Source organism: Arachis stenosperma, chromosome 9 (assembly GCF_014773155.1).
Source record: "Arachis stenosperma cultivar V10309 chromosome 9, arast.V10309.gnm1.PFL2, whole genome shotgun sequence".
NCBI classification, from domain to species: Eukaryota; Viridiplantae; Streptophyta; class Magnoliopsida; order Fabales; family Fabaceae; genus Arachis; species Arachis stenosperma.
The window spans coordinates 109,331,587-109,355,771 of NC_080385.1; the positions used below are offsets into that span (position 1 = coordinate 109,331,587).

General features: G+C 38.5%; 2 protein-coding genes and 1 non-coding gene across 7 annotated transcripts; 1 reads left to right on the plus strand and 2 right to left on the minus strand.

Annotated features, from left to right (window-relative positions):
- Positions 1 to 4,722: 4,722 nt before the first annotated feature.
- LOC130947553 (NDR1/HIN1-like protein 6) lies at positions 4,723 to 5,641 on the plus strand. Its single transcript, XM_057876247.1, has one exon. The coding sequence runs from the start codon at positions 4,775 to 4,777 to the stop codon at positions 5,552 to 5,554; it is 780 nt and encodes a 259-aa protein (XP_057732230.1). The 5' UTR covers positions 4,723 to 4,774; the 3' UTR covers positions 5,555 to 5,641.
- Positions 5,642 to 5,734: 93 nt separating this feature from the next.
- Positions 5,735 to 8,066, minus strand: LOC130947554 (UPF0426 protein At1g28150, chloroplastic). 5 transcript variants are annotated; one of them, XM_057876252.1, is made up of 5 exons: positions 7,983 to 8,066; positions 7,838 to 7,912; positions 7,555 to 7,752; positions 6,996 to 7,050; positions 5,735 to 6,008 (listed from the first exon to the last, which is right to left on the minus strand). In XM_057876252.1, the coding sequence occupies exons 2-5, from the start codon at positions 7,880 to 7,882 to the stop codon at positions 5,959 to 5,961; spliced, it is 348 nt and encodes a 115-aa protein (XP_057732235.1). In that variant the 5' UTR covers positions 7,883 to 7,912; positions 7,983 to 8,066; the 3' UTR covers positions 5,735 to 5,958. The 5 variants fall into 5 exon arrangements, with proteins under 5 accessions (XP_057732235.1, XP_057732232.1, XP_057732231.1 ...); XM_057876249.1 differs by having other exon boundaries at positions 6,979 to 7,050; XM_057876248.1 differs by having other exon boundaries at positions 5,735 to 6,011; positions 6,979 to 7,050.
- Positions 8,067 to 20,775: 12,709 nt separating this feature from the next.
- On the minus strand, positions 20,776 to 20,879 carry LOC130953767 (small nucleolar RNA R71). Its single transcript, XR_009075929.1, has one exon. It is a non-coding gene; the product is annotated as a small nucleolar RNA R71 (small nucleolar RNA).
- Positions 20,880 to 24,185: the final 3,306 nt, after the last annotated feature.

Consider the following 24,185-nt stretch of genomic DNA (forward strand, 5'->3'; position numbering starts at 1 on the left):
TTGGCTTTGATTGTGGTTGTCTCCCCATCTGAGGTTGGGATGATTTTTCCAAGATGGATTGTAAGTATCACCATAGACTTCATTTGTTCCAGGATTTTGGTTGTGCATGTATTGGACTTACTCTTGCTGTTGCTCCTCTTGGGTTTATTCACTTTGCACCCATGTGGTTGATGGTTGGCTTGTGGTGCTCACTGCTGCTACTTGCAGGCCATCAATTCTTTTGGCCATTTGCTCAAACTGTTGTTGAATCTGCTGCTGCATCATCTTGTTCTGAGCTAGAATTGAATCCACTCCTTCTAACTCCATTACTCCTCTTCTCTGTGATGGTTGGCGTTGTCTTTGATGAGCAAAGAAATATTGGTTGTTGGCCACCATATCAATGAGGTTTTGAGCTTCCTCTGTAGTTTTCATGAGCCTCCAGCTGAGTGATCAAGTGCTTCTTGAGCCTTTAGAGTAAGTCCTTCATAGAAGTTTTGCAACTTATCCCACTCAGTAAACATCTCTGGTGGACATTTTCTCAATAGAGCTTTATATCTTTCCCATGCTTCATATAAATTCTCAGCCTCCATTTGAGTGAATGTCTGCACCTCAGTCTTCAATCTTATGATTCTTTGAGGGGGATAAAATTTGGCAAGAAACTTGCTCACCAAGTCATCCCAAGTGTTGATGCTTTCCTTTGGGAACGTTTCTAGCCATTGAGTGGCTTTGTCCCTGAGAGAGAATGGAAAGAGCAACAACTTGTAACTGTCGGGAGGTACACCATTGGTTTTGACAGTATCACAAATCCTCAAGAAGGTAGATAGATGTTGATTCGGATCCTCCAATGGGCCTCCTCCAAAAGAACAGTTGTTTTGAACCAAAGTGATGAGTTGTGGCTTTAGTTCGAAGTTGTTTGCATTGACATTGGGGGGGAGAATGCTACTCCCACAGTGTCTAGCACTTGCAAATGTGTACGAAGCCAGTACTCTTCTTTGTTGTTGGTTATTATTGGCTCCTCCTTCTGGTTGATTGGGATTTGATGGATCTCCTTCCATCTCTTGGAATTCCTCCTCAGATTCTTCCTCTCCAATAACGTTTTTCCCTCTTTCAGCTCTTCTTATTCTTCGAAGAGTTCTTTGGTCAATTTCAGAGAGAATAGGGGAAGATCTTCCTGTACCTGACATACAAACACACAACAATGAACACACAGATCCAGAAAATCAATAAAACTTCAATCTATTGCTAGAATGAAATTTCAGTTAGTTTAAGCAAAAATTCAAACAGTTAGTGTGTTAGAGAAACAGAAAAGAAAAAGTGCTTAATCTAGACCTCCACTTCACTTAATCATTGTCAATCTATTTCAATCCCCGGCAACGGCGCCAAAAACTTGATGTGCGGAAAACGATCCGACACAAAACTCACCGGCAAGTGTACAGGGTCGCATCAAGTAATAATAACTCACATGAGTGAGGTCGATCCCACAGGGATTGAAGGATTGAGCAATTTTAGTTTAGTGGTTGATTTAGTCAAGCGAATCAAGTATTGGTTGAGTGATTTGTGTTTAACAGGAAGTAAATAACAGTAAATGTAAAGGGGGAAGGTAGAATTGCAGTAAATAAAAGGGCATGAAAGTAAACTTGCAGAATCTTAAAGAACAAGAAAGTAAATGACTGAAACTTAAAGTGCAAGAAATGTAAATTGCAGTAACTTAAAATGCAAGAAATATAAATTGCTTGAATGTAAAAAGGATTTGAGGAATGGGATTTCAGAATCTAAGCAAAGAGAAATTGAATTACAACAATTAATAGAGCAGAAGTTGAAGTAGAAGTAATTAGAACTCAAACAGTAAGGAAATTGAATTGCAGCAGGGGTTCACACAAGAACCAAAAGGAAATTGGGATCTCAGGTCTCAAGAGACTAGAAAGCAAAGTCTAGATCTCAATTGCCTTCCCAGATCCAAGTTCACAAAGCAATTGACAAGAAATAGAAGAAGAAGCAGTAAAGGAAATTGAAGTTGAATTCAATTGTGCAGAAAGGAATTAAAAAGATTTTGAATGGAGATTGAGACAGAATTTCCTCAATTCTTCACACCCAAAACTCAAAACAAGAAAAGTAAAAGTGCCCAAGCAAGAACGAGGAAGAAGAGAGATCAATTCTCCTTCCCAATTCTCTGAAATCTCAGTGAAGTCACCAAGAGAAGTTGCAAAATTCAAAGCTCCAAAGAAAGTGCCAAATTCCAAAGTCAAGTAAAAAGTAAAATGTAAAAGTCCTAATTACATCAAACTAACTCCTATTTATACACTTTCTATTCTTAGATCTTGGGATTTGGATGGGCTTTTGATTTGGTGAAGAAATAAATTAAATTGGATTTTTAATTCAATTTTTGGCCCAAAATCACTTGCTTCCAGGAGGCAGCCCTGCCCTTGCGGAGGGCAGGGCAGGATTTGATGCATGCGGCCATGGTGCAGGCATGGCATGTGAGCTTGGTGCGCAGGATGCTGCCCTGCCCTCGCGGAGGGCAGGGCAGAAAAAGTTGGTGCGCCAGATTGGTGCCTTGGTGCGCTGCTGGTGCTGCCGAATGATGCTTTGGTGCGCCAGATTGGTGCGCTGGCCGTGCCACAACAAAATGCTGCCCTGCCCTCGCGGAGGGCTGGGCAGTGTTTCCAAAAGTGAAGTTCCAAGTTCGAAACTTGGTCAATGCACACGCTACTCATTTTTCTTGGTTTTCTTGGCACTAAACTAAGGCCTAGTTTCTTGTTTCCTCATGGTGCCGTGTTCGATTCTTGTGGCAAGCATTGGTGAGCTTTTTCTTTGAATTTCTTCCTTTGGTGAGCTCGATATTGCCCTTGAGGAGGGCAGGGCAGTGTTTTTGCTCTCCTTGATCCATGGCATCAATTTGTGCTCTGCCCTTGTTGCGGGCAGGGCAGTATTGCCTCTCAAGGCTTGTTTCCTTATGTTGCCGTCCTAGAGGGCAGTGTGCCCTTGTGGAGGGCAATGCTTGCATTCCTCCTTTTATGCGCCACACTTCTTCTCTCTTGGGCCACGCTTTCTTAAGCCACGCTTCCTCTTTTCTTCTTTTCTTCACCTACAATAAACCAAAACAACCACTCAAAGTATCACTAAATTCACAAGGCTTATAAATCAATTAAAAATCAATTAAATTTAGCTTAAACCTCATGAGTTAACATTAATTTCATGGTGGTTGTTTGATTTAAAGAAGTTATGCATTTTCACTCCAAATCAATTACTTAGGATGTAAGAAAGTGCATAAAGACTAACAAAACAAGTAAAATTAGCTTGAAAAATGGGTATATGATGACTTGTCATCACTCGTTGTACTCATTCTGTTGATTAATCAGTGTCAAGTTTAATAGTAAAATTACATTAAACATATTTAAAATTTTTTGGAACAGAAATAAAATTTTTAAAATGTTAAAGACAAAATTAAAATTTTGTCCAAACGTTATAGACTAAAATAATACTTTACCTATTAAAAAGTAATCATTATATATAATATTTGTATAAATTATATATTAAAATATAAATATAAATATCTGAATTAATGTTGTAATTAGCTTTTATTGTGTTTATAATATTTTATATTAAATATTCGATATTATGCCAATTCATAGGCATAAAATTCGAATTCAATTTGACCCCACCAATATTAGATTTGGGATTTAGATCTTCTAAAGTTTGAATTTCACTTTAAAGAATAAAGTGTGATCTTCTATTCTTGAATAATTTTCTTTTTATATTTATTCTTGGTCCCACCTATAAAATAAATGGTGAGAGATCACACTTTACTTTTTAAAATGGAATTCAAATTTTAGAGAATCCAAATCCTTAGATTTGCACGCATTTTCACTTTGGTTTCATCGAAAAGGGAAATACTATAGTCATCAACTATCATCGTTATGTAATTACATTTTTTATGCCATGTGATTTGTCACATATCTTTTGGCAAAAACTCTGATTGTTTAACATTATAGAAAACATGATGAATTTTGTTGGTGAAGGCCAATAATGTTTACGTATACCACAATGTCTTCGTGCATTATGTGTGAGAACGTAGTCTTAATGTTCAAGTCAAGGTTTTCTTGCATACAAAGCAAGGAAGCAAAACTGAACTAAGAACCTCTCTGTCCCTTTTTCTCCTTATCTATGGCAATGCGGCAGTAACACCCACCACATGCCACTTTATTTTCTTTTGTGTTCTTTTTGTGTACATATGCCAGGATGCCACCCCAACAAAAGAAAACGAAATAAAAAATATTTTATGTAAACATTTTATCTTTTGACATTAAGTAATTAGTTAAAACACACATCTTTAAATGGAATACAAAATTTATATCCTATCTAATAGTATAGATTATATAGAGATGTGCCGACGAACTTTGAATATGGTAATAATATATAATATAATACTACTAAATTACAAAAAATAAAAAATAAAACAACGCTTGTATCTGAGGATGTAATTCAACAAAATCTAGATGAACAACCACTCTATATTTTGGTATATTTACATTCTTTTTGTAGGTGGGGAAGGTAACCATACCACAGTGCTTTTTGTGAGAGACCAATCAACAACAATAGTAACTGAAACAATTTAGGAAAAAAAGTCAAATAAGCAAAGTCCACATGTAAGCATCAACACATGCATCACATTCTTCACTAGAACAACAAAATAAAAAGGGTCTTAATGTGTTGTTATATATCACCACAAGAATCCAAGTGACAAAATTAGCTTCCTCATCCAAAAAAAAAAAAAAAACTTCACCATTGTTCATTCATGGCAGATCATCAGAGACAGAGGATCCACCCTGTGGTGGTGGAAGCTCCAGCGCCACCTACCACTCCATTGGTACCTCCAGGTTCCTTGAGATCAGAAAAGGGCAGTAGTAACCCTTATCATCGTCCTTCTCCTCTTCTGTTGCAACATTCACATGCCATGCCACCAATCATACCGTTACCACCAAAGAAAAGATCAAGAAGCTGCTTCTGCAAGTGCTTATGTTGGACATTATTCTTGATTTTCCTCTTGTTCATTCTCATTGCTGCAATCGCCGCAACCATCTACTTTGTCTTCAAACCAAAGCTTCCAGATTACTCAGTTGACACCTTAAGGATCAGTGATCTTAGACTCAACTTCGACATGAGTTTGTATGCCAAGTTCGAAGTGAGGATCACAGCAACAAATCCAAACAAGAAGATTGGCATATACTATGAAAAGGATGGGAGAATGAGTGTATGGTATACAAACACTGAACTCTGCCAAGGCTCGCTGCCGGAATTCTACCAAGGACATCAAAACAGGACAGTTCTGAATTTGTCCTTGAGTGGTCAGGTGCAGGCCGGGAGCACAATTATGGCAGCGATACAGCAGCAACAGCAGGCAGGAAGGATTCCATTGGATCTTAAGGTGAAGGCGCCGGTGGCAATCAAGCTCGGGACGCTGAAGTTGAGGAAGGTGAAGGTCTTGGGGGAATGCCAGTTGCTAGTGGATAGCTTGTCATCTAATAATCTCGTAAGCATCAAGGCTAGCAACTGTAAATTTAGGATGAAACTTTAGATTTGAGCGTGTACTTGAGAGGGCTAGATAGTAGATATTATGTTTGCCTTATATCATGTGATTTTATTATTTTCAATATGGGATTTGAATATTTATTGGTTTTTCACTAAGATACAGCTATAGCCAGTATCTTAACCGTTTTTCCCCCTCCCAGACGATAGACATACAGATTTCATGATATCTGCTTTTAATGCCTATAATCAAATTGAACCAATTTTTATTGCATTATCAGTATGGTTTCATAAAAACTTGTATACAGAAGAAACAATTCAAGTGATTATTCAATCTGAATCTCTTGAGGAGCTGCTTCAGTTGTGGAGCCTTGTGCACTAGTTTCTTCTTCACTAATACCAGCAGCTTCCACGGTCCTCGTAATCCATTCCTTCAGTGGCTCCTCATTCAAGTCAAGCCTCAAAATACCCGCAAACACGCCGCCGAAGAATGCCACCGGTTCCTGCTGATGTATACCAATCAAAGTAGAGAGGTAAGAACATCATCAAATTTCAATGCCAAAAACTATGAACATCATTTCATGCAGAATGTTCCTTTAGCTAATAGTACTGTGACAAAAGTCAATTTCGCATATCCTAGGGTCAGGAGGCATGAACTGGGCAAAACCAAGTTGAGACTAGTGTTAGCCATTTATCAAACTAACAAGGTTTCAAATTGGCTAGTTCAGACAGTTAGTCAGTAATTGTTCAAAAAGGAACAAGCTTTTCATTTAGCTTCTCAAAGCTGAGCATTGAAAAGCCCTAGAGAGAAGTATTTTCATTGATGGCATAAAATTTGTCAAATAAATACATTCATCAAAAGAAGTTATGATTCTATGATCGAACTTCTATCGGTGAGCGAATGCATGTTCTTTCTACAGTGGCCCATATGTGTATGCTTAACATATACTCCAGTATCAATCACACTCTGTTAAATTAGCAAATGTAATTCCAATTACGCAGAAAACTACTACAACTGAAAATGACTTTTGTATCATACTCGGCCTGTGAATGATATACTAATAAAAAAGAGTTACTCATACACCGATATTATATAAGTTTATTAACTCATCTTATCTATGAAAGAAAGACAGGAAGTAGTGGAAGAAAGGAAGAGAGAGGAAAGCGATAATTAAGGAAGAAAAATAGATTTATAAGGGAAATTTTGTAAACTCAACATAATTTTATCTAAAATTTAAATCTCTCCACCATTTCCTTAACTCCCATGTACATATAAAAGTATACAGTTATGTCTAGACTGAGGTACTAATGCTGTAAAATGGAATAATTGTAACTAATAACTTCATCCCAATGTGAAGATATTTCAGCCAAATTTTACTACCACTTGTTGCCTTATGATAGAGAAATTCAATTTAACAGATAAGTTCATGTCATGTCATGTTTTCACCATATTAGTCCAAACTCCCAACTCACTTTAATCGGACTTCTACCTGCAGTTTCGTCTGTTGAGAACTCAGTCATTAGCGAATCAGCATAGGGAAAGCGCTACAAAATTATGAATGTAAATAATCAATTCAGCTTAAACTGAAATTTAAAGTCGAGACACAAGGTTTCATGACACATTTATCTGGAGCAGGAATATCATTATTTGTTCACCATACCAAAACCACCAGTCAACCATAGCAAACATTCAAAGATATCAATGGACCCCCCCCCCCCCCCCCTATATCATGACTACTACCAACAATGCTAAATCTTTTTGCAGTTTTGACTTTAGCCCTAAGTTAAAGCAATCATATATTTCCAAATATCCTTTTCCAGATTCTGTTTTCATTTTCACTGATTTCTGTTCTCATGATTATGTAAAGAAAAAGAAACAAAAAAAATTAGGGTTTATCATATCAAGGTTTGACTAATTTCGATTTCTATTTTGCAGGTTCAGGCTACAAATTAGGGTTGCTTAAACTGTTATAAAAGCTAAGCTATTCTAGAATCACCTAAACTTTTGGAGGACTAGAACTACGTTATTAGAATAAAATTAATAATTACCTTGAGAGCTTCTTGAATGATGGGGTCTTTCGCTGGATTGAAGAAACACCATGTGACCCCATTTGAAGAATTACTGCTATCATTCTTATTATTATAATTTATATTAATAGCACTGCACCCGAAATTTCTGCTGCTTCTGCTAGCTATGAATGAGGGCGACGATAGCGGGTTTAACCTAATTTTCTGCTTCGATTTCCACTGCGACAGTACAAATAAGTTGGTTAATTAAATAATACAAGAAGAAGACGAAGAAGAAGAAGAACGATGAAGAAGGAAAACGGACCAAAGTGGATGGAAGTGGAAGACGAGAGTGAACCACAAGAGACATAGTAAAGTAGTTACAGTTTCCTTCTTCAATCTGCAGTGCACAACCACGAACGAATCACGCTTAAGCTTGACACAAATTGATAAAAATCCGAATCTGTTACCTATATTTGTTTCCTCTTTCCGACTCTCGGATGCAATTGAAATGGAAAGTGTTGAATGTAGCCCATTAAAATTAAAAAAAAAAATAAAAAGAACGGAAAGTGTTTTTTAAATGGTTCATCTAGTGTACAGATGTATCATCTTACAGATTTACAGATTTTTGTTTTTATTACATCTCTTGTGGACATGTGTTTTTTGTTGGCTAGAAGTAACTAGCTGTCAGAAAGCTGGCGAGGCTCATTGGAGAGTTGGGTGAGCCGGTTGGACAGGGTGATTCAAAACGAAATTTCGTTCTAGAGGATTCCGTTGATGCCATAATTGGACTTTTTGGTTTGTTCCCAAAAAAGAGTGGATGTAATCTAGAAAGTTGGTTCTCTAGGTCAGTCTTCTCCTCTCATCAAAAAAAACCCTATCAGCGTTAACCAAGACCGCCATCGCAGGTCTCGTGACTCTCACAGTCTTCGGCAATTGGGTACTGCGTCTGTTCCAGGTGCTCCCTCCTGATCAATGACTTCTCCACGGATGTCAATCTCCAGCTCATGCGTCGTACCCAGGTAGCGGTGGTGCTCACAGACGTCATCTTGCCAGGGGTGCATGTCCCACAGATAGTCGTGCTGCTTGTCCTCCGTCATGCTTGTCAATCGAAGGTAAGAGCTGCTTTGCCTACTGAATGATATGCTTTGAGTGTTGGCTTCGAAACGTATTCAAGTTAGGTCGAGTATGTGTATTGCATTTGAAACGTGTATTGTGAAGTTCTAGTTACTGGTATTGGCTTCAAGGGAAAAATTTGAAATGCTGCTGATGTTGTGGATATAGGATTAAGAATCCATGATTTTAGTCCGGTTAGAGCTTTGATAGTTGGTTAAAGTCTGAGTCACATTAGATGATTCTTCTTCTTCCACAAACTCCTATTTGAACACATTGTTAGATTATTTAGACATATGTTTTAGTTAAAAATTAGTAAGTTCAATATATTATGGGTTTGGAATAGTTATTGCTATGGATACTACTAGCAAACTAGGCATGATAATGAATACATGGCTATGGAAAAGGCACTTCCGGTTACTGAACCGTAGGTGATTTTCATGTTTTAGTAAGAACTTTGATGGCTCATATTTTCTCCATGGAGATTGAGTTAAACTGCTAATTCGATGTAGTCTTAATGTGAAATAGTTTGTTTTTTCAAAATGGAATGTCCTTTATCGATTTGCGTTTAAATATTGGAGATGTTGTAAAATTGAGGATTTGTAGCGCTCTACTAAGCATGAGCACCTTCATAGACACTAAAGACATAGATATGGTAATTTCAATTTTTTGTTTCGTAGCGGATATGCCACAAATATATCATGTAAAGAATGTTGTAAATGATTTATAATTAGATCTTCATATGTTTTTTATATTATAAGACCTGTTGTAATTTTTTTGTTTTTTAATTCCTGCCAATAAAACCCAGAAAGGGTTTTTACCCTGTTGTCTACAATTCTGCTGGAAACCTTGTTGAACTCGTGGTGTTGTGTAGGTTCTTAATTTTTTATTTTTTAACTTTAGGAAGATGCACTAAAGTTAGTGAGCTATGTCAAGGAAAGGAATACTTTGTTCAACCTAATTTTTCATTCTACGAAGAAATAGATGAATTAAACTAAAGCGATTAAGTAGAAGATAAGATGAGCGAATATTTGTTGTTAGTTTGGTTAACTCCGCATTTTTTGTTTTTGTTTTTGGTGAATGTCTTGATGAATTCGGAAGCCATATAATGTGTTTTAATTAGTTAATTATAACTTCAGTAGTGGTATAATATGTTTTTTTTATAATGATGCGGTAGATTTTGTGACTTTTAATCATTGCTTGATGGGATTAGTTCGTGGAGTCATGTAGTTGTCCGGACTTGAGGGTTTATATCGTTCCATGGGTGGTGGGGTTCATGTGCATTTTTGTTGGGATCAGGAGATATGGTTATGAATATGTACATGAATTGTTGCTGCCAGGGTGGGTGATGTATTATTTTCACGTTGAAGTTGGAGTAGATGAGATTTTTCGTGCAATGGCAAAGAAATTGTTTGCTCAGTTCAAGATAGATACTCATTGGATCCTTGTAGTTTAGGAATGTTGGTGGACGAAATTGTTATTCATGTGTTATTCCATTTTGCAAAATTCATTGCTTTTCATTCCCTGGTAATGGCGCCAAAAATATGATGCCAATACCATGGTTCACAACTTCGTTCAACTTAACCAGCAAGTGTACTGGGTCATCCAAGTAATACCTTACGTGAGTAAGGGTCGATCCCACGAAGATTGTTGGTATGAAGCAAGCTATGTTCACCTTGTAAATCTCAGTTAGGCAGATTAAATTGGTTTATGGTTTCGAAAACTAATAATAAAAAGAAAATAAAAGGGATAGAAATACTTATGTAAATCAATAGTGGGAATTTTAGATAAGTGTATGGAGATGTTGTGCTCCTCTTGAATCTCTACTTTCTTATTACATTCTTCCAATCCTTCTTACTCCTTTCCATGGCAAGCTGTATGTAGGGCATCACCGTTGTCAATGGCTACATCCCATCCTCTCAGTGAAAATGGTCCTATGCTCTGTCACAGCACGGCTAATCATCTGTCGGTTCTCAATCAGGTTGGAATAGAATCCCTTGATTCTTTTGCGTTTGTTATCACGCCCAGCCTTCAGGAGTTTGAAGCTCGTCACAGTCATTCAATCTCAGAATCCTACTTGGAATACCATAGACAAGGTTTAGACTTTTCGGATCCTCATGAATGCCGCCATCTATCTAACTTATACCACGAAGATTCTGTTGGGGAGTCTAAGAGATATGCGCCCGGCCTAAGGTAGAACGGAAGTGGTTGTCAATCACACGCGTTCGTCGGTGAGAATGATGATGAGTGTCACGGATCATCACATTCATCAAAGTGTTGTGCAACGTATATCTTAGAATAAGAATAAAAGAGAATTGAATAAAAAGTAATAGTAATTGTATTGAAACTTGAGGTACAGCAGAGCTCCACACCCTTAATCTATGGTGTGCAGAAACTTCACCGTTGACAATACATAAGTGAAAGGTTCAGGCATGGCCGAATGGCCAGCCCCCGAAAACGTGATCAATAGTCTCCTAAGATGAAGGATAAAACAAAACTGAGACCAAAGATGAAACGTGGTCAAAAGATGACTAATACACTAGTAAAAAGTCTTATTTATACTAAACTACTAGGGTTTACATGAGTAAGTAATTGATGCATAAATTCACTTCCGGGGCCCACTTGGTGTATGTTTGGGCTGAACTTGATCTATCCACGAGCTGAGGCTTTTCTTGGAGTTGAACTCCAAGTTATGACGTGTTTTGGGCGTTCAACTCCGGATCATGACGTTTTTCTGGCGTTTAACTCTAGACAGCAGCATGTACTTGGCTTCAACGCCAAGTTACGTCATCAATTTCCGAATAAAGTATGGACTATTATATATTGCTGGAAAGCTCTGGATGTCTACTTTCCAACGCCGTTGAGAGCGCGCCAATTGGAATTCTGTAGCTCCAGAAAATCCATTTCGAGTGCAGGGAGGTCAGAATCCAACAGCATCAGCAGTCCTTTTATCAGCCTTTTTCAGAGTTTTGCTCAAGTCCCTCAATTTCAGCCAAAAATTACCTGAAATCACAGAAAAATACACAAACTCATAGTAAAGTCCAGAAATGTGAATTTAACATAAAAACTAATGAAAACATCCCTAAAAGTAGCTTGAACTTACTAAAAACTACCTAAAAACAATGCCAAAAAGCATATAAATTATCCGCTCATCACAACACCAAACTTAAATTGTTGCTAGTCCCCAAGCAACTGAAAATCAATTAGGATAAAAAGAAGAGAATATACTATAAATTCCAGAATATCAATGAATATTAATTATAATTAGATGAGCGGGACTTGTAGCTTTTTGCTTCTGAACAGTTTTGGCATCTCACTTTTTCCTTTGAAGTTTAGAATGATTGGCTTCTCTAGGAACTTAGACTTTCGGATAGTGTTATTGACTTTCCTAGTTAAGCATGTTGATTCTTGAACACAGCTACTTATGAGTCTTGGCTGTGGCCCTAAACACTTTGTTTTCCAGTATTACCACCGGATACATAAATGCCACAGACACATAACTGGGTGAACCTTTTCAGATTGTGACTCAGCTTTGCTAAAGTCCCCAGTTAGTGGTTGATGAGCGGATATTTTATACGCTTTTTGGGGGCAATTTCATGTAGATTTTAGCATGTTTTAATTGGTTTTTAGTTAAATATTATTAGTTTTTAGGCAAAAATCATATTTCTGGACTTTACTATGAGTTTGTGTGTTTTTCTGTGATTTCAGGTATTTTCTGGCTGAAATTGAGGGAGCTGAGCAAAAATCTGAGTTAGGCTGAAAAAGGACTGCTGATGCTGTTGGATCCTGACCTCGCTGCACTCGAAATGAATTTTCTGGAGCTACAATAGTCTAATTGGCGCGCTCTCAACGGCGTTGATAAGTAGACATCCAGGGCTTTCCAGCAATATATAATAGTCCATACTTTGCGCGAAGATAGATGATGTAACTTGGCGTTGAACGCCAAGTACATGCTGCTGTCTGGAGTTAAACGCCAGAAACACGTCATGATCCGGAGTTGAACGCCCAAAACACGTTATAACTTGGAGTTCAACTCCAAGAAAAGCCTCAGTTTGTGGATAGCTTTAGTCTCAGCCCCAGCACATACCAAGTGGGCCCCAGAAGTGGATTTCTGCACCAATTATCTTAGTTTACTCATATTCTGCAAACCTAGGTTACTAGTTTACTATTTAAACAACTTTTAGAGAATTATTTTGTACCTCATAACATTTTCAGATCTGAATTACATACTTTTTGACGGCATGAGTCTCTAAACTCCATTGTTGGGGGTGAGGAGCTCTGCAGCGTCTCGATGAATTAATGCAATTACTTTTGTTTTCCATTCAAACACGTTTGTTCTTATCTGAGATGTTCATTCGCACTTAATTATGGAGAAGGTGATGATCCGTGACACTCATCACCTTCCTCAATCCATGAACGTGTGCCTGACAACCACCTCTGTTCTACATCAGATTGAATGAGTATCTCTTAGATTCCTTAATCAGAATCTTCGTGGTATAAGCCGGATTGATGGCGGCATTCATGAGAATCCGAAAAGTCTAAACCTTGTCTGTGGTATTCCGAGTAGGATTCTGGGATTGAATGACTGTGACAAGCTTCAAACTCCTGAAGGCTGGGCGTTAGTGACAGACGCAAAAGAATCAATGGATTCTATTCCAACCTGATTGAGAACCGACAGATGATTAGCCGTGCTGTGACAGAGCATTTGGACCATTTTCACTGAGAGGATGGGAAGTAGCCATTGACAACGGTGACACCCTACATAGAGCTTGCCATGGAAGGAACCTTGCGTGTGGGAAAAGGATTTCAAGGAAGAGCTGAAGTTCAGAGGACAAGGCATCTCCAAAACCCCAACATATTCTCCATTAATAAAGTAACAATTCCTTATTCCAAATACTTTGACTTCTTACAATTAAAACCAAATAACCTTATTGGTATCCTGACTAAGATTAATAAAATAATCATAGCTTGCTTCAAACCAATAATCTCCGTGGGATCGACCCTTACTCACGTAAGGTATTACTTGGACGACCCAGTGCACTTGCTGGTTAGTTGTACGGATTGCAAATTCGTGCACCAAGTTTTTGGCGCCGTTGCCGGGGATTGTTCGAGTTTGAACAACTAAAGGTTTATTTTGTTGCTTAGATTAGGAAGAATTTATCCTCTTTTTTTCACTAGAATTGCATCTTTTATTATCCCTTTTTAAAAATTTTTTAAAAATATTATTTTTCTTTATCAATTTTTAATTTTTTTTCGTGAGTTTAGTGTCCTGTTCAAAGTTTGGTGTTAATTTCATATTTTATATTTTTCTTTAAATTTTCGAAATTGTGTTCTTTGTTCTTCATTGATCTTCAAGTTGTTCTTGTTAATTTTTCTTGTTTGATCTTGAGTTTTTCTTGTTTTGTGTCTTTTCTTGTTTTTCTTGTGCTTTTTCAAAACATTAACTTTCAAAAATTATACTTTTATCCATAAAAATAATACATCTTTAAAATACGTTACATTTTTAGCTCAGTTGGTTATAGCGTTGGCTTATGTTCTTGGCAATTGGGCATCTTCTTTTCAAAATCTTTTTTCAAAAATAATTTTTCTTAAATTAATCTTGTGCCAAACTTTAAGTTTGGTGTTTTCTTGTTGATCTTTCTTTAATTTTCGAAAATTTATCTTGGTTTTCTAAAAATTTTAAGTTTGGTGTTCTTTCTTTTGTTCTTGGTGTTCTTGTGAATCTTCAAGGTGTTCTTGAGTCTTTCTTGTGTTTTGATCTTAAAATTTTTAAGTTTGGTGTTCCTTGGTGTTTTCCCTCCAAAATTTTCGAAAATAAGGAGCATTAGATCTAAAAATTTTAAGTCTTGTGTCTTCTGTGTGTTTTTCTCTTTCATCATAAAATTCTAAATTCAAAAAAATATCTTTTCTAACTAATTTTGAACTATTTTTTCGAAATTTTTTTTATAAAAATTCAGATTTCAATTTTAAAATTTTTCAATTCTTATCTTTTTAAGTTTAAAAAAAAGAAAATAAATAAATAAAAAAATAAATTTATCTTTTTCAAAAATATCCTAACCACTTTCTCTCTCCTCACTTTTTCAAAAATCTTCATAAAATATTTTCAAATTCTTATTAAATTTTTTTTATTTTAATTTTCTTATTTTATCTTATTTTTATTTTGGTTTTTATTTTATTTTGAATTTTTTTTATTATTTATTTATAAACTAAAAATTTAAATCCACATTATCCCTTTACTCCAACATGGACATAAGCGGAAATGAACAGTCCAAGAGGACTTTGGGGTCATATGCTAGCCCCACTACTGCTTCATATGGGAGTAGTATCTGTATACCCTCCATTGGAGTTAGTAGCTTTGAGTTGAATCCTCAGCTCATTATCATGGTGCAGCAAAGCTGCCAGTATTCTGGTCTTCCACATGAAGAACCTACAGAGTTTCTGGCACAATTTTTACAAATTGCTGACACAGTACATGATAAGGAAGTAGATCAGGATGTCTACAGATTATTACTGTTTCCATTTGCTGTAAAAGATCAAGCTAAGAGGTGGTTAAATAACCAGCCTAAAAACAGCATAAAAACATGGAAACAGCTGTCAGAAAAATTCCTGAATCACTATTTCCCTCCAAAACGGATGACACAGCTAAGGCTAAGCATCCAAGGCTTCAAACAAGGAGATAATGAATCCCTTTATGATGCCTGGGAGAGATACAGAGAGATGCTAAGAAAATGCCCCTCTGAAATGTTTTCAGAATGGGTGCAATTAGACATCTTCTACTATGGGCTTACAGAAAAAGCTCAGATTTCTCTAGACCACTCAGCTGGTGGATCTATACATATGAGAAAAACAATTGAAGAAGCTCAAGAGCTTATTGATACAGTTGCCAGAAATCAGCATCTGTACTTAAGCAGTGAATCTTCCATGAAAGAAGAAGCTAAAACAGTAACTGCTGAACTCAGTCCTGTGGATCAGGCTAATGAATTCAATCAGCAATTAGACTTTCTAACCCAGCAACTAGCCGAATTCAAGAAAATACTACAGGAAACAAGAATGGCTAACAGGAATATGGAAGTACAGTTAAAGCAAACAGAAAAGCAACTGTCAAAACAAATAGCAGAAGAATGCCAAGCAGTTCAATTAAGAAGTGGGAAAACATTAAATACCTCACTTCAAAGCAGCAGGAAGCCAAGAAATAAACAAATGGCTACTCAAAATCCCTCTGAGGACAGTCAGAGCCCAGAGAGGAATAATGCTGGCGCTGAACGCCCAGACCATGCTCATTCCTGGCGTTCAACGCCAGAAACAAGCATGAATCCGGCGTTGAACGCCCAAAGGGAGCACAGTTCTGGCGTTCAGACGCCAGTAACAGATAAGGAGTTGGCGTCTAACGCCACTCCAGCTTCCACCCCTGGCATTCAAATGCCAGTGGGGGATCAGTCACATACAAGTGCTGATAACAACCCTTCTAAAAAGGCTTCCCAACCCACTTCTACAGGCAATAAACCTGCAGCAACTAAGGTTGAGGAATACAAAGCCAAAATGCCTTATCCTCAAAAACTCTGCCAAGCGGAACAGGATAAGCAATTTGCCCGCTTTGCAGACTATCTCAAGACTCTTGAAATAAAGATTCCGTTTGCAGAAGCACTTGAGCAAATACCCTCTTATGCTAAGTTCATGAAAGAGATCTTAAGTCATAAGAAGGATTGGAGGGAAACTGAAAAAGTTTACCTCATTGAAGAATGCAGTGCAGTCATTCTGAAAAGCTTACCTGAGAAGCTTAAGGATCCCGGAAGCTTTATGATACCATGCACATTAGAGGGTAATTGCACCAAGCAAGCTCTGTGTGACCTTGGGGCAAGTATCAACCTAGTACCTGCATCTACTATCAGAAAGCTTGGTTTGACTGAAGAAATCAAACTAACCCGGATATGTCTTCAACTTGCTGATGGCTCCATTAAATACCCATCAGGCGTGATTGAAGACATGATTGTCAAGGTTGGGCCATTTGCCTTTCCTACTGACTTTGTGGTGCTGGAAACGGAGGAGCACAAGAGTGTAACTCTCATTCTAGGAAGACCTTTCCTAGCAACTGGACGAACCCTCATTGACGTCCAAAAAGGGGAGATAACCCTGAGAGTCAATGAGGATGAGTTTAAGTTGAATGTTGTCAAAGCTATGCAACATCCAGACACATTAGACGACTGCCTGGGTGTTGATATTATTGACTCCCTGGTGGAAGAGGTCTATATGACTGAGAGTCTCGAATCAGAGCTAGAGAACATTTTTAAAGATGTTCAGCCTGATCTGGAGGAACCAGAGGAAATAAAAGAACCTCTGAAAACTTGATGAGCGGATAATTTGTACGCTTTTTGGCATTGTTTTTAGTATGTTTTTAGTGTGATCTAGTTAGTTTTTAGTATATTTTTATTAGTTTTTAATTAAAATTCACTTTTCTGGACTTTACTATGAGTTTGTGTGTTTTTCTGTGATTTCAGGTATTTTCTGGCTGAAATTAAGGGACCTGAGCAAAAATCTGATCCAGAGACTCAAAAGGACTGCAGATGCTGTTGGATTCTGACCTTCCTTCACTCGAAGTGGATTTTCTGGAGCTACAGAAGCCCAATTGGCGCGCTCTCAACGGCGTTGGAAAGTAGACATCCTGGGCTTTCCAGCAATATATGATAGTCCATACTTTGCCCAAGATTTGATGGCCCAAACCGGCGTTCAAAGTCACCTACAGAATTTCCAGCGTTAAACGCCGGAACTGGCACCTAATTGGGAGTTAAACGCCCAAACTGGCATAAAAGCTGGCGTTTAACTCCAAGGAGAGTCTCTACACGAAAATGCTTCATTGCTCAGCCCAAGCACACACCAAGTGGGCCCGGAAGTGGATTTTTATGTCATTTACCCATCTTTGTACACCTTAGGCTACTAGTTCTCTATATATAGGACCTTTTACTATTGTATTGGAGAGCTTTTTGATCATGTTTTTATGATTGAACTCACTTTGGGAGGCTGGCCATTTGGCCATGCCTAGACCTTGTTCTTATGTATTTTCAACGGTGGAGTTTCTACACACCATAGATTAAGGTGTGGAGCTCTGCTGTACCTCGAGTATTAATGCAATTACTATTGTTCTTCTATTCAATTCCGCTTGTTCTTTGTCCAAGATATCACTTGTTCTTCAACTTGATGAATGTGATGATCTGTGACACTCATCATCATTCTCACTCATGAACAAAGTGACTGACAACCACTCTTGTTCTACAAGCATATGAGGCTTAGTGAATATCTCTTGGATTCTTTAACCGGAATCTTCGTGGTATAGGCAAGAACTGATGGCGGCATTCAAGAGAATCCGGAAGCTCTAACCTTGTCTGTGGTATTCTGAGTAGGATTCAATGATTGAATGACTGTGACGTGCTTCAAACTCCTAGCAGGCGGGGCGTTAGGGACAGACGCAAAAGAATCAATGGATTTTATTCCGGCCTGACCGAGAACCGACAGCTGAATTCCGCTATGCCGTGACAGGGCATATGCAATCGCTTTCACTGAGAGGATGGGAGGTAGCCATTGACAACGGTGAAACCCTACACGAGCTTGCCATGGAAAGGAGTAAGAAGGATTGGATGAAGACAGTAGGAAATCAGAGAGACGGAAGGGAAGGCATCTTCATACGCTTATCTGAAGCTCTCACCAATGATATACATAAGTATCTCTATCTTTATCTTTATGCTTTATTCATCATCTATACCCAATTGAGTCTGCCTGACTGAGATTTACAAGGTGACCATAGCTTGCTTCATAGCAACAATCTCCGTGGGATCGACCCTTACTCACGTAAGGTATTACTTGGATGACCCAGTGCACTTGCTGGTTAGTTGTGCGAAGTTGTGTTTATGCCATGGTATTGAGCACCAAGTCTTTGGAGCCATTACCGGGATTATTGAATATGGACAAAGTAGTGTTCACAATTTCATGCACCAAGTTTTTGGCGCCGTTGCCGGGGATTGTTCGTGTATGGACAACTGACGGTTCATCTTGTTGCTTAGATTAGGTATTTATTTTATTTTATTTTTTTTCGAAATTCTTGAAGATGAATTCTAGAGTTTCATGATGATTTGTTGAAATCTGGCTGGCTGAGAAGCCATGTCTAATCTTATTGGACTGAGGTTTCAACTAATCATCACAATAGCTTGTTGATCTCTATCAATCTTGCTATTGGAGCAGTGATCTGCTAAGGCTTGGCTGGCTTTGGCCATGTCTAGTGTTTTGGACCGAAGCTTTCTTTGAAAGCTTGGCTGGCTGTGAAGCCATGTCTAATTTCTGGACCGGAGTCTTAGACTAGCATTGCACTGATTCCTGGAATTCTCATTAAGAATTTTGATATCTTTTTCCACTTAATTTTCGAAAATCACAAAAATTTTTTTTATAAAAATCATAAAAACCAAAAAGATTTTATGTCTCTTGCTTGAGTCTAGTGTCTCATCTTAAGTTTGGTGTCAATTGCATGCATTCATTCATGTGTCTTAAAGATCTTCAAGTAATTCTTGATGATTTCTTACTCTGATCTTTGAATTCTTTTGACTTGAATGTTTATGTGTCTCATATAGTGTCAGTAGTATACAAACTGCTAAGTTTGGTGTCTTGCATGCATTGTTATTTGATTCTTGTTGCATTTTGATTATTAAAAATCCAAAAATATTTTTAATTTGTGTCTTTTTCAAGTCAATAATACAAAGAATTGAAGATTCAGAATATACTGCAGAGGAATTATACAGAAAAAGCTGAGCATTCAAAAATGCCCAGTGAAGAAGACAGACTGGCGTTTAAACGCCAGCCAGGGTACCTGGTTGGGCGTTTAACGCCCAAAGAGGTAGCATTTGGGCGTTAAACGCCAGAAGTATACCATTCTGGGCGTTTAACGCCAGGATGGTGCTAGGGGGAAGATTTTGTTTTCAAATCAATTTTTTTTAGTTTTTCAAAATCAAATCTTTTTCAAATCATATCTTTTCAATCAAATGTTTTCAAAATTAATTTCTTTCTTTTTTTTAAGGATACTTACTAACAATTAATGATTTGATTGAACATCTCAAGTTTGTTACCTTTTCTGCTGAGGAAGGTTTAATGTTTGAATCATATCTTTTCTTGTAGGCAAGTCATTAATTTCAAAATCAAATCTTTTAAAAAATTGTTTTCAAAACATATTTTTTAAAAATTGTTTTCAAATCAAATCTTTTCAATCATATCTTTTTAATCACATCTTTTTCAAAATAAGTTTTCAATCAAATCTTTTTAACTTCTAATTTCAAAATCTTTTTCAAAAATCACTTGATTTCTTTTCCACTTTGAATTTTCGAAAATTATCAATCAATTTTTCAAAATGTTTTTGACATCTTTTTAATTAATTTTCGAAAATTCTCTTCCCTTCTTCCCACATCCTTCTATCTATGGAGTACTACTCCTTCTTAATGCACAATTCGAACTCTATCTAATCAAGTTCGAATTCTCCTTCTTCTTTCTTCTATTTTTCTTTTCCTCTGACACCTCAAGGAATCTCTATACTGTGACATAGAGGATTCCATATTTTCTTGTTCTCTTCTCTTTCATATGAGCAGGAGCAGAGACAAAGGCATTCTTGTTGAAGCTGACCCTGAACGTGAGAGGACCTTGAAGCGAAAGCTAAGAGAAGCTAAGGCATAATTCTCTGTAGAGGACCTGACCGAATTCTTCAAAGAAGAACCCATGGCAGTCGAAAACAACAACAATGCCAACAATGCAAGGAAGGTGCTGGGTGACTTTACTGCACCTACTCCCAATTTCTATGGGAGAAGCATCTCTATCCCTGCCATTGGAGCAAACAACTTTGAGCTTAAGCCTCAATTAGTTTCTCTAATGCAACAGAATTGCAAGTTCCATGGACTTCCAATGGAAGATCCTCATCAGTTTTTAGCTGAGTTCTTGCAAATCTGTGACACAGTCAAGACTAATGGGGTTGACCCTGAGGTCTACAGACTGATGCTATTCCCTTTTGCTGTAAGAGACAGAGCTAGAATATGGTTGGACTCACAACCTAAAGATAGCCTGGACTCTTGGGAAAAGCTAGTCAATGCCTTCTTGGCAAAGTTCTTTCCACCTCAAAAATGGAGTAAGCTTAGAGTGGAAGTCCAAACCTTCAGACAGAAGGATGGAGAATCCTTCTATGAAGCTTGGGAAAGATACAAACAATTAATCAGAAAATGTCCATCTGACATGCTTTTTGAATGGAGCATCATAGGTATTTTCTATGATGGTCTCTCTGAACTATCCAAGATGTCTTTGGATAGCTCTGCTGGAGGATCTCTTCATCTGAAGAAGACGCCTACAGAGGCTCAGGAACTCATTGAAATGGTTGCAAATAACCAATTCATGTACACTTCTGAAAGGAATCCTGTAAACAATAGGACAAGTCAGAAGAAAGGAGTTCTTGAGATTGATGCTCTGAATGCCATACTGGCTCAGAACAAGATATTGACTCAACAAGTCAATTTGATTTCTCAAAGTCTGTCTGAAATGCAAAATGCACCAAGCAGTACTAAGGATGCTTCATCTGAGGAAGAAGCTTATGATCCTGAGAACCCTTCAATGGAAGAAGTGAATTACCTAGGAGAACCCTATGGAAACACCTATAATTCTTCTTGGAGAAATCACCCAAATTTCTCATGGAAGAATCAAGAGAAACCTCAACAAGGTTTCAACAATAATAATGGTGGAAGAAACAGGTTTAGCAATAGCAAACCTTTTCCATCATCTTCTCAGCAACAGACAGAGAATTCTAAGCAGAACCCCTCTGACTTAGCAACCATGGTCTCTGATCTAATCAAAACCACTCAAAGTTTCATGACTGAAACAAGGTCCTCCATTAGGAATTTGGAGGCACAAGTGGGACAGCTGAGTAAGAAATTTTCTGAACTCCCTCCAAGTACTCTTCCAAGCAATACAGAAGAAAATCCAAAAGGAGAGTGCAAAGCCATAACCATGGCCGAATATGGAGAGGAGGGAGAGGCAGTGAACGCCACTGAGGAAGGCCTCAATGGGCGTGCACTGACCTCCAATGAGTTCCCAAATGAGGAACCATGGGAATCTGAGGCTCAAGATGAGACCATAGAGATTCCATTGGACTTACTTCTGCCTTTCATGAGCTCTGATGAGTATTCTTCCTCTGAAGAGGATGAGTATGTCACTGAAGAGCAAGTTGCTAAATACCTTGGAGCAATCATGAAGCTAAATGACAAGTTATTTGGAAATGAGACTTGGGAGACTGAACCTCCTTTGCTCACCAAAGAACTGGATGACTTGTCTAGGCAGAAATTACCTCAAAAGAGACAAGATCCTGGGAAGTTTTCCATACCTTGTACCATAGGCACCATGACCTTCAACAAGGCCCTGTGTGACTTAGGGTCAAGTGTAAACCTCATGCCTCTCTCTGTAATGGAGAAGCTAGGGATCTTTGAGGTACAAGCTGCAAGAATCTCATTAGAGATGGAAGACAACTCAAGAAAACAAGCTCATGGACTTGTAGAGAATGTTTTGGTAAAAGTTGAAGACCATTACATCCCTACTGATTTCATAGTCCTAGAGACTGGGAAGTGCATGGATGAATCCATCATCCTGGCAGACCCTTCCTAGCCACAGCAAAAGCTGTGATTGATGTTGATGGAGGTGAACTGATCATTCAAGTGAATGAAGAATCCTTTGTGTTTAAGGCTCAAGGATACCCCTCTGTCACCATGGAGAAGAAGCATGAAGAGCTTCTCTCTAATCAGAGACAAACAGAGCCCCCACAGTCAAACTCTAAGTTTGGTGTTGGGAGGCCACAACCAAACTCTAAGTTTGGTGTTGAACCCCCACATTCAAACTCTAAGTTTGGTGTTGGGAGGTTCCAACATTGCTCTGAGTATCTGTGAGGCTCCATGAGAGCCCTCTGTCAAGCTACTGACATTAAAGAAGCGCTTGTTGGGAGGCAACCCAATGATTATATTTTATATATTTCTCTTTGTTATTTTATGTTTTTTTGTAGGTTGGTGATCATAAGAAGTCACAAAATCCATTGAAAAAGCAAAAACAGAATGAAAAACAGGAAGAAAAACAGCACACCCTGGAGGAAGAATTCACTGGCGTTTAAACGCCAGTGAGGCTAGCAGTTGGGCGTTTAACGCCCAGTCTGGCACCATTCTGGGCGTTTAACGCCAGAAAGGGGCACCAGACTGGCGTTAAACGCCAGAAAAGGGCAAGAACCTGGTGTTAAACGCCAGGAATGGGCACCAGCCCGGCGTTTAACGCCAGAAATGGCTCAAAACGTGATTTTGAGTAACATTTGGTGCAGGGATGACTTTTCCTTGACACCACAGGATCTGTGGACCCCACAGGATCCCCACCAACCCCACCACCACTCTCTCTCTTCTTCCCCCATTCACCAATCACCTCAATACCTCTTCCCCAAAACCCCTTGACCTATCAAATCCCATCTTTCTCTTCACCACCCACATCCATCCTTCATAAAACCCCACCAACCTCACCCTTCAAATTCAAACCACTTTCCCTCCCAAACCCACCCATAATGGCCGAACCCCATCTCCCCTCTCTCCTATAAATACCCTTCTTCAATCCTTCATTTTCACACAACCTAAACACCACTTCCCCCCTCCTTGGCCGATACATAAGCCATCTCCTTCTTCCTCATTTCTTCTTTTCTACTCTCTTCTTTCTTCTTTTGCTCGAGGATGAGCAAACCTTTTGAGTTTGGTGTGGTAAAAGCGTTGCTTTTTCGTTTTTCCATAACCATTTATGGCATCCAAGGCCGGAGAAACCTCTAGAAAGAGGAAAGGGAAGGCAAAAGCCTCCACCTCCGAGTCATGGGAGATGGATAGATTCATCTCAAGGGTGCATCAAGACCACTTCTATGATGTTGTGGCCTTGAAGAAGGTGATCCCCGAGGTCCCCTTTTCACTCAAAAAGGGTGAATATCCGGAGATCCGCCATGAGATCCGAAGAAGAGGTTGGGAAGTGCTTACCAACCCCATTCAACAAGTCGGAATCTTGATGGTTCAAGAGTTCTATGCCAATGCATGGGTCACCAAGAACCATGATCAAAGTGTGAACCCGGATCCAAAGAATTATCTTACTATGGTTCGGGGGGAAATACTTGGATTTTAGTCCGAAAAATGTAAGGTTAGCATTCAACTTGCCCATGATGCAAGGAGATGAACATCCTTACACTAGAAGGGTCAACTTTGATCAAAGGTTGGACCAAGTCCTCACAGTCATATGTGAAGAGGGCGCACAATGGAAGAGAGATTCAAGAGGCAAGCCGGTTCAATTGAGAAGGCATGACCTCAAGCCCGTGGCTAGAGGATGGTTGGAGTTTATCCAACGCTCAATCATTCCCACTAGCAACCGGTCCGAAGTTACTCTAGACCGGGCCATCATGATTCATAGCATCATGATTGGAGAAGAAGTGGAAGTTCATGAGGTTATAGCCCAAGAACTCTATAAAGTGGCGGACAAGTCTTCCACCTTGG